We start from the raw sequence: 16,000 nt of genomic DNA on the forward strand, positions 1-16,000 counted from the left end.
CTCCATTTTCAGTAGACTGAAGAACCTCCAGACAGCTTTCCATAGTGGTTGGACCAGTTTGCACTCCCACCAGCAATGTAGGAGAGTTCCTTTTTCACCACATCCTCGCCAACATTTGTTGTTGCTTGTTTTTTTGATATGTGTCATTCTTACTGGTGTAAGGTGATATCTTAATGTGGTTTTAATTTGCATTTCCCTGATTATAAGGGATTATAAGTTGAACCTATTTTCGTATGTCTGTTGGCCATTTGCATTTCTTCTTTGGAGAAATGTCTTTTAATTCTTCTGCCCATTTCTTGACTGGATCATTTATATTATTATTTTTTTTGAGTCCTGTGAGTTCTTTGTATATCTTTGTGATCAGTCCCTTATCAGTTCACTGGAGTGCAAATATTTTTTCCCAATCAGTGGGGTGTCTCTCTGTTTTGGTTAATGTCTCTTTTTCTGTGCAGAAGCTTTTCAGTTTGATGTAATCCCAGCTGTTTATGTTTTCCTTGACTTTCTTTGCTTTGGGTGATGAGCCTTTAAAGACGTTATTGTGATGTATGTCTTGTAGTGTTTTACCTACATTTTCTTCTATATATTTTATGGTTTCAGGTCTTATGTTCAGTTCTTTTATCCATTTTGAGTTGATTTTTGTGCATGGTGAAAGTTAGTGGTCTAGTTTCATTTTTTTGCATGTGGTGGTCCAGTTTTCCCAGCACCATTTATTGAACAAACTGTCCGTGTTACATTGCATATTCTTTGCTCCATTGTCAAAGATCAGTTGTCCATATAAGTGTGGTTTTATTTCTGGCTTTCTATTCAGTTCCATGGGTCTGTGTGTCTGTTTTTGTTTTAATTATTATGGCTTTGTAGTTTAGCTTAAGTTTGGAAGTGTGATACCTCCTTTCTCCTTTGTTTTCATCGGTAGGACTTTAGCTGTTCATGGTTTTTTTGTGGTTCCATATGAAATTCATCAGTATTTGTTCTATTTCCTTGAAGAATGTCATTGAGATTTTTATTGGAATAGTGTTGAATCTGTATATTGCTTTTGGTGGGTCAAATGCCAATAGTAAACTTAAATCATTTCTCCCTTTTGGTAAAATTGTAGACTCTCCCAGTTTTTTTTCTATATTCCTTTTACTATTTATAATCAAAATTTGTTATTTTGGTTGGTGTGTTTCTTTTCTTTTAAGCATGTGAAACAAATACCTGCATCATTTACCCAGTTCAACTTCTTAAATATCAACATAGCCAAAAATCTCTAACTACAGCAAGAGATAATACATTCTAAAAATTAAGACATTAAGAGACAAGTCTAGTATAGATTCTTAAAAAATATATAAATATAAAAACTTAAAAGAAACAATATTGCTTTTGCAGAATAAGGCCATATTAGCAGAAAATTAAATATTATAGTAGGGTGAGTGATAGTCAATGATTTGGTTATTATTCTTACTCAATTCTAGATTTATTGCAGACTTTTCACATTTAAATGTCCTAGAACACAAACACTCCTTTGGTATTCTAGTTTAGTCTCTTTGACAATGTGGGACAGGTGCTAAACTAATGGAATAGCTGATTTTTTCCTTTAATCTTCTGAAGGACTATGGAACTAGGACTAAATAAATAATTTTAGGACACTGAGCTGACAGTGTGGAGATTAAATCACAGATTAACTCCCAATGGGCAGATGGGAGTTGAGGACTAGAGCAGGGAAGTGGGAGGAGGAATGGGGACTTGGAGGAGAGGGAGCACTGAATGGGAACACTGGCATGGAAGGGGGTGCACTCCTTCTCCAAATAACTGCTTCTGCAAAGGACCTAGTCATTTGTCAGTGAATCTCAGAATCCCCAGCACAAAAGAATCTCTCTTTCATGAAAAGGAGATAAGAAGTATAAAGTGCAAATGTGCAAACCATGAAGACGAGGAAGGGTAGTTTCCATAGTAAAATTGTATGCATTTGATTCAACATACATGGAGGGGGGTAATAGGAGGAGGGAGGTACAGCAAAGGTGCAAAGGGTTCTTCTTTAACGTAGAAAATTATCTTTTTGTTGTTGTTGTTGCTGCTAATAGAAATCTTCATTTTAAATAATGCTCTTCTCCACACAATTTCATCTTCCCATCAATGGGATTCAGCAGGTAGTCCGATAAAGAGATTCAGGATTCTAAATTTCCAGAAACAACAACAGATGTAATACCGCCTAACTGCAGGAGACTCATTTAGTGTCCTCACGAGTACAGAAAATTGAAGCAGAATTAGGTCACTCAGGTTTTTCATACAGATTGAACAGTAAATCAAGAGGGGTTACTTTTCTGGCAAGAAAAAGAGTTCCATTAAAGGCAACAGATATTTGTTCAGGTCCAGAGGAGAAGTTTATGATTCCTGTAGGAGAGTTATTTGAACAGAAAATGACACTGGGGCATTTTGTTCCTTCAAGGAGCTGAGTGACACTTTTAAAAAGAGAGAGAGGAAGACTGACTTTTTGTAACTCTGCTGATAAAGCAGCCCTTAGTAAATTTCAAGAAGGAATCTTCAGGTTTCAGGGGATATTTGGACGGAATAAAAACATGGCCAGCAGACTGGGCTTACTTCCAGAGACCTAGAGGTAGGCTACTATTCATATGAAATCCTGATTTGACATCACAAGGGCTGACACAGCTCAAAGGTACTCTTTGCAAATAATTTCTTTGAATGTAAAATACATGTCCCTTGAAAATATTTGTGGGATTTAGTTCACATGCTCCCATGACAATTCCTGGAGTACTTTTGATATACATGTCCCATAAAAATATTTGTGGGATTGGTTCACATGCTCCCATGACAATTCCTGGAGTACTCTTGATCAAACATCTAACTCTCAATGGAAAAAGTAAAGTTAGGTATATGGACAGGGCAAAGAAAGTGTCTTGAAAAGACATTTTAAAAAAAAGCACTGGAAATATTTCTCTGACACTATAGAGAAAAGCAATAAAGTTCCATCATCAGAGAAAGATGGTCAAAAAGAAAGACTCCAATTTAAATGGAGAGCTTGCACAGATCTGAGGCAAAGAATTCATATGCAGAAACTTATTTATGCTATCACTGAATAAAGAAGGTCAATTTGTCAAAATTCTGATTTTATGATGAACAAGGAAAAGCAGTCAAGTGACTTTAAAAACTTATGAGTCTGACAATTTCCTTTCAATTTTCATAGACAAGGTAAGTGATATTACAATGGCCAAAGAAATTAACATCTGTTAGAGAATTTCTGACAGGTGATCATTGCTCAAACTAAGTTTATGAGACTGCAAAAGAGATTTAAAAAAAAAACAACACAACTTACCGAAATCCTCAATCAGAAGATAAAGAACCCTTCCAGTTCTGATAAAAATTAGTAAGTCACTCTATCAAAGCAGGACAAAAGGAAAGGTTTCTTTTTTTTTTTTTTTAACAAAGCCCTGAGGGACTTAATCTATCCATTTTAAAAATAAATTCAAATAATTTCAGCAGTTGAGCAATTTACCTTCATATAGACACAACACAGAGTGCTTCATAACAAAAGATAAAAGATGCCCCCACAATACTGCCACTACAAATCCATGCTTCTGCTCTAGTTGGCCATAGAAAAATCTAGGTCAAAGACTCACTAGCATTTTGGACATGGGGTTGCCAGATCAACCATTTCAAAAGCCCAGCAGCTTTACAGAAGAGGAGACATTTATCAAATAATAATAATAACATGAAAAATAGCAAATCTACCCATTCTGCAATGTCTAAAATTTAAAAGATTAGACGGATAGATGATAGCTAGCCAGGTAGACATAGGTGGAGAACTAAAGCTTCTCACATACTGCAACACTCCCAACAGTACTATTAAATACTATATACTTTGGGAGATCATTCATTAAGATCCTCTGAAATAGTTGCTAAAATGAATTCATTACATGAAAGAGCTGTAATTAAAATTCTAGTAAAAATAATAAAAAAAAACCTTAGGAGTCCATCAATACACACACGCGCGAGCGCACACATTCACACACACACACACATGCTGATAAGGAAGACATGTTCAGATGGATTTTTAGGTAAAGAGAATTTAGGGAAAGAGTTGACATGAATTAACAAAGGTATTGGTAGCTCTGTACCTTCAGGGTAGGAAAATCATGTTAGTGCTTAGGAAGTCAGAATTCAAGAGTAATTAAATGATATCCTTGTACCTTATTTACTGTCTCAAAAAATACTTATGACTTTTCTTATTCAATAACAACATATAGAACTGCATATGAAAACATTTTCTCTATCACACATGAGTATACTGTACTAACATTGGACTTTATAAAATACAGTAATTATTCACCCAACAGAACTGGCCTATACACCCTGAAATATCAATTGATAATGAGTATATCTAGAGTCCTATATACATGAAATGTTGGCAACAGCAACAAAAAAGCTCTTAATGATTAGTCATAGTAATGAGAATAAGCTATACACTTCATCCAAAAAACAATACACGTTTAATGGCAAGTTACTGCTTCTCTTTCAGAGTAACTCCAAGCTGATAACTTAGTATTTTAATCCAATAACAAACAAGCTATGTATTTTCCAATAAAGACTAAGGTGGTGTTTTTCAAAGGGAGCCTAGATGTTATTTCTTTACATTCCCTGTAATTTTTAGACTCAATGAATTTTCTTTTAAATTAAATTATGTTAGGGAAATAATGACAGCGAATATTTTTTGAATGCCTTTGAATCACTTTATTCTTCCCCTACAAGAGCTACCAAAAATACCTTTTAATATATGAGGAAATGAAACTGAATCACAGAAAACAGAAGTTGACCAAAGTAATATAGCTAGTAAGTAGCACAGCATCCTTTCTGGCTAACTCCAGAAATCACGATCTTCACTTTATCATAATTTTAAGTCTTTCATCTTGACTTTTTGGATTTCCTTCTTTGGGTCACATTAACTATTTACATCAAGAGTCTGCTAATGTGGGCCTCCCTGGTGGCACAAGGGGTTAAGACGCAACCTATGAAGCTAACTGCAGCCACCGCAGCACGAGTTCGATCCCCGGCCAGGGAGAAGCCCACATGGCACAGCAGACCTCTCCTGCCTCACCCTCTGCTCCCCTCAGCTGTGTATTTCAGTCTATCTGCCTGTTCTGCTCTCCATTCCGTCTCTGGTGGATCCTCTCACCACCTGCACCTCTGGCCTGTACCCCCGTTCTTGTATGCATAAATAACTAACTCTTAAAAAAAAAAAAAAGAAGTCTGCTAACGACAGCCTGCAGGCCAAACTCCATCCCTGTTCTTGTCAATATGGTTTTTATCAGAACACAGCAGTGACAGAGACTGTAGAGCCTGGCAAATCATAAAATGCATTACTATCCACCTGGCCCTTTACAGAAAAGATTTGCCAATCCCTGATTTAACTAATGTGCCAATCAGGTGAAATTTGACTTTCTGGAGTAAGAGTTTAAATAAGAAGCTCATGTGAAGACACTTAAACAAGGCTTACTCCTAAAGTTGAATGAAGCCATAGGCCAAAACTGCATGAATTAGAACAAAGATTGTATTATACCAAGCTCTGAAACATGGTTTAGTATCATGAGATGTGTTATGAGCCTGAAGGTCAGGCCAATACAGTATATTCAATATCCAACCAGCTCAAGGTCATCACTTGAGGACAAACTAACAAAGCAGAACAAAGCACAGCGTTTTCTAAGTGTGAAACAATCACTTTCTGAGATTCATGAGAACTCTGGGCTGGGCTCTTGATCTTGACAAAGATCAAGTGCCTAAAACAGGGTCTGGCGTGTCATAGGGGTTGATAAAATTTTTCTTATTAAATGAGTGAAAAATCACAGTCCTGTCAACCCATATCCATCAGAGGGTCCCCCTCTTCCACCGCAATGGCAAACACTTTTTTTGCAATTTTGTTCTGAAACCATTCTCATTACATGAGCTTCAGCCTCTGCAACTTTCCTTAGTTTTTTTTTCCCTTGTCCCATAGAAAAGAACGGCCAGAACACGGAGATACCACACACCCTAGGCGTGGAGATACGTGCAAGAACACGGTACTTAACACCGCCCTGGTGGGATGCATTACCTATATTCTCGCTCCTGCAGAATCTCCACGGGGTCCAGACCTTGTGGTTTCTGAATGGGGCTGATCCGGCTCTGCTTCTGCTGCAGCTGAAGGATGGGCGAGGGCTGCCCAGGGGCAGGCTGCGGCACGGAGGGCCCAGGCACCGCGGCTGCGGGCGGCTGCGCTGCTGCGGGGGGCGCGGGCGAAGGCCGGCCGCTGGGCGTGGGCACCGGCAGCTTCTGCGGGGTGCTCTGGCTGCTCAGCTCCGGCCCTGGGCCTGTGAGACAAGATCGGCATTGGCAGCCCGGACAACAGGTTGCCCTGTGGCCACCCCAGGCCTGCCCGCCGCCCCCCCTGGGGCCCAATGTTGGAGACAATCAAATTTCTTAAGAAAAAAGTAGGGGAGGAAGATCTAAGGAAGGCAGGGAAAGAAGGGGTAGGGGTGGGGTGCAGATTAAGGAGAAAGAAATTAAAAAAAAAAGAATCTGGCATCTATCGACATTAGGGAAAAGCATTCACTAGTGAACACTGATGAAAATGGTCCAAAAATGACTCTTCTGTAATAAATTGGTAGGAATACATGACTGGCTTTTAAAGTGGGTCTACAGTGGGTTTTAGAAAGCGTTATAGGTGTATTCCCAGTTCAAAAATTAAGGTAGTTGCATAACAGATGCAGCTTGGATGTGACCTTAAAATTTCATTTTGCAAACTGCAGAGCAAGTTCCTTTAGGAAAACCTCCAGCTCGGGCTGGAATACACCTGCTCTTAGAATCAATGCTCCCCAAATACAGCCAGGAGCTTGCCAGGCCTCCGATGTGGAGTAAAGGGGGCACATGACTTTTGTAAAGCATGTTTCAGACTTAACCAGTGCATCTCACTTCATTTTTTTCACTACATATTAAAAGTATTTCTAAAAACATTCAATCTAGTGGAAAAATATCTGCTCATTCCACTTAATAAAATTAGCAAATACTAATTTCCGGGGAGCATTTTCCCTGAAATTTCCCATTTCAGAACAAAGGGATGTGCAATCATCAAATTTATCAAATGCATTTAATAACTTAACTTAAAGCAACTTTTAACCTTAAATTTGAGAAGTTTAAATTAACTGCTAGGTATGGACCTAAAATAAGAAGTGTCCCATCTCTTCTCCTAGGTGAATTTTTATTTACTTTAAAATTATAAATAAATTAGTACTGCTACCAGGTGAGTTAGTAATAATCTCAGTCAGCAGATGTTGAAACCTCTAATAGGCATTCTCCCAAGTATTCTGTATATCCTTTCTAAGAAAAATTAAAATTTTTAAATGGTAACAAAAATACCAGTCTATACACATCAGAGTGACAATAATTAACCATACAAAGACATACATTATGAAAAATTGGACACATTTATTCGATTTCCAGCAAACACCTTTTTAAATTGGCTTAAATGACAATGCAAAGATAGCTGTACCCAAACATTTTGACAGGAAGAATGTGAAGAATTAGAACAAATTGCTTAGGAAACTAGTGTGTATATGTGAGTGTGTATGTGTTTGCGTGTACATTTGCATGTGCACGTATTATTTTCCCCCTATTTCTGAAATTTCCGAAAGATATAGAACTAGATAAGACTTCTTGGGGTAATCTGTAGCCCTGGTTCTAGGGGTTGAGAAAAATTCTCAGGATAAAAATGTACTTTTTTTTTTAGGTATTGTAAATGTGCCATCATGAGGTTCTTTTCAGCTACATGCTGTGTGATTTTTTTTTTTCTGAATGGGAGGCCTTTTACATATGCATAATTTTTCCATAATATTTTATATTTAAAGTGTTTCCTCTCTATACAAGAAATTTAATTTCTAAACACTAACTTTCGGAACTGCTAAGCATTGGAATGAGTTAAAGAGGGACATTTTACAATGTTTTTTTTCCCTAGAGGTCCTCAAAACAGGGTAGAGTTTTCATTTGGGTTGCTTTTGGTGTGCTTCAGCCAAAACAGAGGTGATACAGATTTCTAACATTTATTTTATTTTTCCATGATTCTATGAATTTCTTTAATAAGCTCAAGAAAGTGGTAGAATCAAATATCAAATATTTGAAGACTTGGCTTAAGGGCATAAGAATGCTAAGTAATGAATTTAACACATTGAAGCCCTGCAAAACCTACCATCTTTAATAAAAAGAAAATTCATGTTTTAAATTTAAGTAATTTGTCGACAAAAGCCATGGCAGTGCTGCACTTTTCATTTATTCAGGGTGCTCTCTTCTTTAACTGCCTGACAATGCTGATGCAGAAGTCCATGCCCACTCCTAGAGGCATAGTGAAGTCACCTCTTTTTAAAATCACATTTAATCCAGAACTTGTCTCTTAACCCTTGTTCCAAATCTAGTCATTTTTAGCCTATGACTCTGAACTAGGTTTGATACACACACACAGCTACGTATCAATAGAACCTTCCTAAATCAATACCTGTAAAAACTTGTCTGGCTGATTAACCCTTAAAATTGAGAAGCAGAGAGAGACCCAAACATGGACTTACATATTGAAATTTCCAATTTAAAAGTACTACAATTGGCTATGAAATAAACAAATATGTCTCAACATTCTGTACCTTTCTAGAACGGATGTGTTTCATCTCAGCTCTATCATCTAATGGTTGCATGAGCTCGAGCAAGTGACTTAACTCTGTGCCTCAGTTTCCTCATCTGTAGAACAGGGATAATGCCAGTTCTTACATTATAGGTAGCAGTGAGGAGTCAATGGGGTAGCAGTGAGGATTCAATGAGGCTACATGCTCAACCATCAGTTCTTATCTTTTTTATTGCCATGAAAGATAGGAAGGTAAAGAAATGTAATACTCAGCTTTATAGAAAAACTCCATGGCAAAAAAAAAACAAAAACAATTGTTTTTTTTTAGCAAAGTTGATACTGTATTTGCTTGTCACTAAAGGAGTAACTCGTCTATTGCAAACTTCAAAATATTTTGAATGCAACTAAATTCAATGCAACTCAGACATAGAGATAAATCTTGGCTTGCCATGTTCTTCCTGCTAACTTGCTATCAGAGTCACTTATTAGCAAAGTGAAAGTTCATTTTCTCGTGCATGGGGTCTATCTTCTCCCTCCAACAGATGATATAAAAACTTCTGTTTACTGAGACGAGGGAACTGAATGTGCTTGCTTGCAATTTGGCATATGCTCAGAAGGTAAGTACCTATTCATTAGGTTTTATGCTTGTCCCTTAGGCGGCTTGTAGAGCTGGGCTGCCAAATTGGATCTGCTCTTTATCAACAGAAATCATCTCCTCTACAACAGACACTGGTGGTCTGCTAAATGATAAGACCTATCCCTGATATCTTCAAATGGAAGACAAATCACATTCTTTAGCTTATCTCCTACTCCCTCTCCAACATAAACAATTTAAGCTTAATTGTCAGAAGCACAAGATGTGTCTGCTTTCCCCTTCCGTCCTCACCTTAAAAGTGAAGACAGAAGTGTGCCTTGGCACCCCTGAAGGGAATCCAAAGAGGGGAGAGGCCTGAGTTTTAGAACCAGGGAAGCAAACTTGCTAAAATACTAAAAAGTCTCACATGCAGGTTCTGAGCTCCCACTTTGCCCGCTGGCACACAAGGATATTTATGCAAATAACAGGTCTATGCATTAAATAAGGACTTAAGTAGTTTCCACATGTTGAAAACATAAATGTAATGAAGTGCATTTAAAGTGCGCATACCAAGAAATTTTAGAAAACTGAAAAAAAAAAAAAAGCAGGGGAAAGGAGGAGGAGGGACAAGCTCTGAAAAAAATTAGCAGTAACACTTTTGCTTTCTACTATAAGGTGTTTCCCCACCAAAAAAAAAAAAAAAGAGAGAGAGAGAAAGAAAATGTTTTCAGTTCCCATTTTTCATTTTACTTTAGTCTAAATGGAAAAATGAATCAAAATGGAAAGAAAAATGGTGGGTTAGGTCTGAGTGGAGTCCATAGCAGGCAAGGGCTGAAGAGGGATTTATGAAGGTACCATTCCTTCCATCAGATCGAGTTTCCCTGGGGTCGGCGATCATGACAGCCAACATTTGGAGAATTACAACTCGGGAGAAGGTTTGAGGCAGACCAGCCCAGCCAAAAGAGTTTCATCAGACATGAATACCAGAAAATCAGACAAAAGAAAAATGGAATCACAGCTATCCTCAGATAAGTCAACAACTTCAACTTATTTTTCTCCTGAAATTAGTAGGGGTATTTGTAAACAGTGACACTTTAAAACAAACAAACAACAACAACAACAACAAAAGGGGGGGGGAGTGAAAGGGGAATAAACAATATGCAAAGTATAATCTTAACTTTTAAAAAGAAAGTCTTGCCCTATTTTGACTTGTCCTAAAGGACAATGACATGCTTAAATGCTAAGAAAACGTCTTTGTCAGATAAGGTTATCTCTTCATGAATCTGAGATGTGGGGACAAGTTCAGCAATACTGTCAGGGGTAAACTCTTTCTCAGTAGCCTGAAGGGGTCTGTTTTATTTGAAGTCTCTTCTTTCTGCCTCACCCATGCCCTGCTTGTCTGCTCTGGTGTAAAACACTAACTGCCCCAACACTTTGATTTCTAGCGAAGTCCAAATGCTGGAAGTATAGAAGACATGAACAGTGTCTTATACGCGAACAGAGTGATAAATGAGTCCTCCCTAATGACAGGGACCCAGAGAGGGAAGATGTAGGTTTTGGCATTGGGTAATATAAAAATTGAGTCTTTTCTGGCTGGAAATGATCCAGAAAACATGCCCAGGATTCTATTCATCAGGATGTGAAGTACTTATAATGTACAAGTGTCCAGACAACTGAAATGTTGTCCTTTTTTACTTATCTTGTTATTTGAACTTTGAGAGAAAAAGTTTCTCAAATGAATCTTTTTTTGGCCTTCTTAAACAATACTTTGGAAACTTTTTCTGCCGAGTTTAGGTCATGTTTAAACATACCCCTGCTTATAGAGGTCTGTGAGAAGGTGACACCCCAGGACAAGCTGAATAGTATAGTGAGGCCTGCCTGCATGACTAAGTCCACCTACTACCCTTTGGGAGGTTCAGGTTTTGTTTCCTCCTCCTTAAACTACCCACTCTCTGGTTGTTTCCATGTAACATATTGGAAACACTCCTCATATTCTGAGAAGTGGGATTTCAGGATGACTAGGTTGACAAGGAGTGGAGAACTTGAGCAAAAGGGTTTTAAGTGAAGAACTAGAGTACTTTTTCCTTTTTACACACAGTAGTAAAATGCTTATATTTTGGTACACAGACTTTGTGAACAGATTCTTTCCCTTGTCATGAGTGTTTTGTCGTAACAGAGCCAGTATGGAGAACTGGTTAAGGACATGGGTTCCCTACTCAGATAGCAGTGTCTGAATCCCATTTCTCTGTTCTAGAGGTGTGACATATACAAAGGTATGTGGCGAATGAGGTGGGCACTCATTAAACTACGTACATACATAGACATACATAATTTTTTCTTCTATTTGGAAGCTGGATCCTTACAGTTTTTATATCTTTGAAAATACCGAGTGTTTAAGCTATCGTTTCCTGCATGGTTTGCTCATATAACTTTTTCAGCCCCTCATGTTTGGTCCCATATGACCCTCCAACTTCCAAAGCACCATGGTGGCCACAAGAACTCTGAGGATGATATGATTTTTTCCTTCCCCTTTAAAAGCCCAGTTCTGAGGCTTTATCTACAATTAACAAGATTCTTTCATCCTACAAGGTAGAACAACTCTTGGAGTTTCTGTTACCAAAGGAGAAACGTTTATAAACTCAGAAGGTAGAATATTAAAAAGTAACAATCATCTGAACACTCTGCCACTGTCCAATTCCAAAATCCTCAGAAGCGTACCAGATTCCCACTCTAATTGTTTGCAATGATCGGCATACCAGGGCTTGCAAAAATGAGAGTAAGCCGTTTACAGGGAAGAGGGTCAATGTCAAGGAATCATCTTGGATTCAATTCCCTGGGATTCAAAGCTCTAGCTGAAACAGAAATATAGAATCTCTGCTTATCCAGTTCTTAACAAAAACCTTCCTAGAACAAACAATGTTCGCAGCCCCCTGCATCTCTGAATTCCCTCAGGGCATGAAGTCAGACCACCAGGAGGTTATACAAGGACTATCACATCTCAACCCATTACATAATGTCAGAGCTTCAGATTTGATCCTGGGTTCTGTAGGAAATAGGTCATGTGGATTCTGTTACTCTCTTTATTATGAACAAATGCTATTGGTGTCTCTATCTTATAGACACTTACAACAATAATAACAACAGCAATAATTGTAAAAGTAAGCCCACCTGGGAATCAACTTCATCCTCTCATGCTAGAAAAGGGTCGTGTCCTCTGAGAAACTGGTAAGCAACCCTCTTCAGAATGGTGAGGATTAGGTGCCTGACCGTCTCCTCTCCTGACTGCCAGGAAGCTGGAGGCATCTTTGAAGCTCAGCTGCAATGGCCAAGAGTACTCTTGTGGCCCCCACATTCCTGACCTCCCTGACATCCACCTTTTCTGTTTTCCTTTGTTTTGAATTTTCTCCTTGATATTTTACTGCAAGTACACTTCTTATTAGTCTCCCCAAACACTTTTCACAGTGAAAAAGGAACAGAAATAGATAAACTGACAAGTGTAAAATGGCTGTATGTGAGTGCATTCAAGAAGTACATTTTGGCAATGGAATACATTAGGTACAGAGGTTCATAACCTGGGAGGTATGGATGGGCTGCTGACAAACTTGGAATTATTTGAGAGAGAGTGCAAAATCATGGGAGAGAGTGCTTTTCTCTGAGGTCCACAGCTTGCACCAGTCTCCAAAGGTTAAGAAGAATAGCTGGAGGAATCTAAAGTAGGAAGAGAGCAAGACTCTTGGCCCACTAAGTGAAGTAAGACAAGGGGGCTAGCGAGATACAACAAAAGGTTAAGTCAGCCCTGTGCTTATACCAACCCATGCTTCTATGCAGTTAGCAGTCTCTCTTATCGGAGCTGGACCATCGCATTATTCATTTGGTTGCATATTAACCTACCAGATGGTCTGTTGTAGCTAACAAGGGCCTGCTGCTGCGCTGGCTGCGGTGGCTGTGGCTGTGGCTGTGGCGGCGGCTGCTGTTGCTGCTGCTGCATGCCAGGCAACGTCCTTTTCCCCTGGACTGCAAGCTGCAGTGTTTCAGGGAGGGGCTGGCCCCGGGCCAGCATTTTGTAAGCTAAAATCTGAGCTCGCAGCTGATGCAGCTGGACAGGACTGAAAGGCGAGGGACCTCTGTTGGGCTGGCTCATCGCCTGTGGATCACCCGGGATGAGGGGCCCTGGCTGGCTCGGCGGCATCTGCGGTGGGGTCGGGCCTCCTCCAGACATCGGGCTGGAGACATGCTCTGGGGCTCCCAATGGAGATGGGTGTGGTGACATGTAACCTAGAATCAAACACAAAAGGAGATCAGAGGCTGCCCCCCGACACTGATGGAGAAGGCACTCCTGAATATTTTGATAATTTTCTAGATCTGACAGAAACTTCAAGTGCATAGACTTTACAAACTACATATTTACATATAATAGAAATTTTACTTACAAAATATGCCATTTAAATGTTTTGAGTAATGACATTAAAAATAAAAGAAATTGACAAAACTAATTTTAACTTATCTTGTTGAAATCAACACACCCTTAATATTATTTCAAAATGAAAAAAATCATTAAAGAGATATGGAACATCCTTTTTTTTTTTCATCTATGTCAGAGCACATCTTGATTTGGACTGGATACATTTCAAGTGATCAAAACCCATGTGTCCTAGAAGGTAAGTGGTTAGTGGCTGTTGTATTCCTGAAGGGGAGATACCAGGGGCTAGTATTCAATGTTAAAAGTATCTTAACCTAGAGGACAAAGCCCAAAGGTATCTACTATATTGAAATGCGGAGTGAAGCCTCTTTCCTGGAGATGGCAAATAATAATTGCTTTATTATTATGCACATTATGAATACTTGGCAATTACTGAGCACCCTATTGGTTGCAGTCAATATGCAAGGCACAGAGCAGACTATCTCTGGTTCTCCCCAGAAACAGCCTGAGTGCAGGTGATGGATTGGGAAGGTGCAGGGGCACTGAAGGGAGAGGGACAGGCGACATAAGAAGGAAAGGCAGCAGTAAGGGGAGTATTGTTAAGTCAGCTGCTGCAGTGTTATCCACTAATATAAGGTAAATAATCTGCCTCTACATTATCTCAGGAAAGGGGTGGAGAAGCTGAAATTTACACTCTTAGGATCATCAGTCACAGCTTATGCTATGGGTTATGACTAAAGCTCTGGGATCATTAGTCCCCAGGAAGACTTTGCCATGTCGGGGCAAACCAAAAGCAGTTGTTCTGACCTGTGACTATGAGGCTGGTGGGAACCCAGAATTGGCAATGGGAATATGGCTGTAAGTGAAGTATACATTATTTCTCCTAGTCCTTATAACACCCCCAGAAGATATGTATTATCATCTCATTTTTTTTTAATCAGAAAACTGAGGTTCAAAGAATAAATAAGTAACCCAAAGTCACACAATCAGATCCTGGCAGCTACTGGCTTCTAACCAAGATTCATCTGTTTACAACACATATATTTTTTCCATGGTCTAATAGTAATCAGTTCACATAAAAATAAAGGGGCTAAAAATTTCAAAAATCTTCTAGAACCACTTACAATATAATATAAAATTGAAAGCAGTCTTTTTGGGTTATGAGGAATTTAAAAGGGAAATTTAAGAAAACCGTTTTTAAGATATTTATTTTTTATGCATACAAGAACTGGGGTGCAGGCCAGAGGTGTGGAGGGATTTAGAGGATTCACCAGAGAAAGAGTAGGGGAGCAGAAAAGGGCGATCTACCATGATACAATGCTGAGGGGAGCAGCAAGTGAGACAGGAAAGGTCTGCTGCATCATGTGGGTCACCTCCCTGGCTGGGGATTGAACTCATGTTGCAGTGGCTGCAGACAGCTTCATAGTGCTGAGACTTAACCCCTTGCGCCACCAGAGAGGCCCAAGAAAACTTTTCTTAAGGAAGAAAATTTCAAGGAACTTATTTCAGGAGATGAATTGGACAGAATTCTGGCCAAAGAATTCTGAGAAAAACCTATCATTGATCTTGATGTAGGGAGAACCAAAAAGAGATTGCCTACTACAATCTGAAATTAATTAGTGCTAACAATCAAGGCAAAGGTATCCAATGGCATAATATAAAATATTAGATTAAAAGTCCCTACCTTTTAATAACTGTACTCAGGTCACAATTATTATAAAGGTCATCACACAGGTGTTTATTTGACATCTGCTGTGTGTTTGAACTATGTCAAGTTTGAGCTGCAAGCAGCTCTGAGCATCTATGTGGAGTCACAGAGACCCAAGAACATCTAACCGTCACTGACTGGGGGCTCACCATCACCATTCACAAGATAGAGAAAATATCAGTGACAGTGACTTTCATCTCAAATTACCATTTGGAGAGGAAAATAAAATCAGCCTGATCCCCTTAGACAAGAATAAGATTTGTTCTATCAACTGGTAAGAAGGAGAATTCTGTTCAGGAAAACCCTGCCCTGAAGAGATATGGAAGAACTAACTCTCTTATTCCCCAAATCAGTACTCCATAAGGGAGCATAAAAATCTTGCAGCAATTTGGGTTCTAGTTGGTTGTATAAATTAGTCAGGGAAACACCCTGAAATCAGCTTGCAAGACTAGTGGAAATGTAAATTCCATTATGTTGTAATTTATAAGAACAAACATTCAGAGCCTATGAGTATGTACAGGTACAATGAATTTCATGAACATTCTCCCTTATTAATGAGTCTCACATTTCTTCCTTGATTGTAAGGTATCTGTTCATTATGAAAGCATCTTTCTGACTCCTGTGGTAAAAGCATTTACCACAAGGGGGAATAACTTTTCTCAAAGCTAT

At 38.9% G+C, this 16,000-nt stretch overlaps 1 protein-coding gene across 4 annotated transcripts in view; it reads right to left on the reverse strand.

The window, feature by feature from the left end:
* The window catches only part of SMARCA2 (SWI/SNF related BAF chromatin remodeling complex subunit ATPase 2), a gene marked incomplete at both ends in the record, with an annotated part of 161,983 nt that overhangs the window by 137,892 nt on the left and 8,091 nt on the right, over positions 1-16,000 (reverse strand). For 3 of the 4 annotated variants that reach the window (XM_084239029.1, XM_084239028.1, XM_084239027.1), the window contains 2 exons: positions 6,080-6,335; positions 13,095-13,478. In XM_084239029.1, coding sequence (XP_084095155.1) covers positions 6,080-6,335; positions 13,095-13,478 — 640 coding nt within the window. Of the gene's footprint in view, positions 1-6,079; positions 6,413-13,090; positions 13,479-16,000 lie in introns of all 4 variants that reach the window. The other variant, XM_084239026.1, reaches the window with a different exon arrangement.

This window comes from Talpa europaea (assembly GCF_964194135.1).
Source record: "Talpa europaea genome assembly, chromosome: 7".
NCBI lineage: Eukaryota > Metazoa > Chordata > Mammalia > Eulipotyphla > Talpidae > Talpa > Talpa europaea.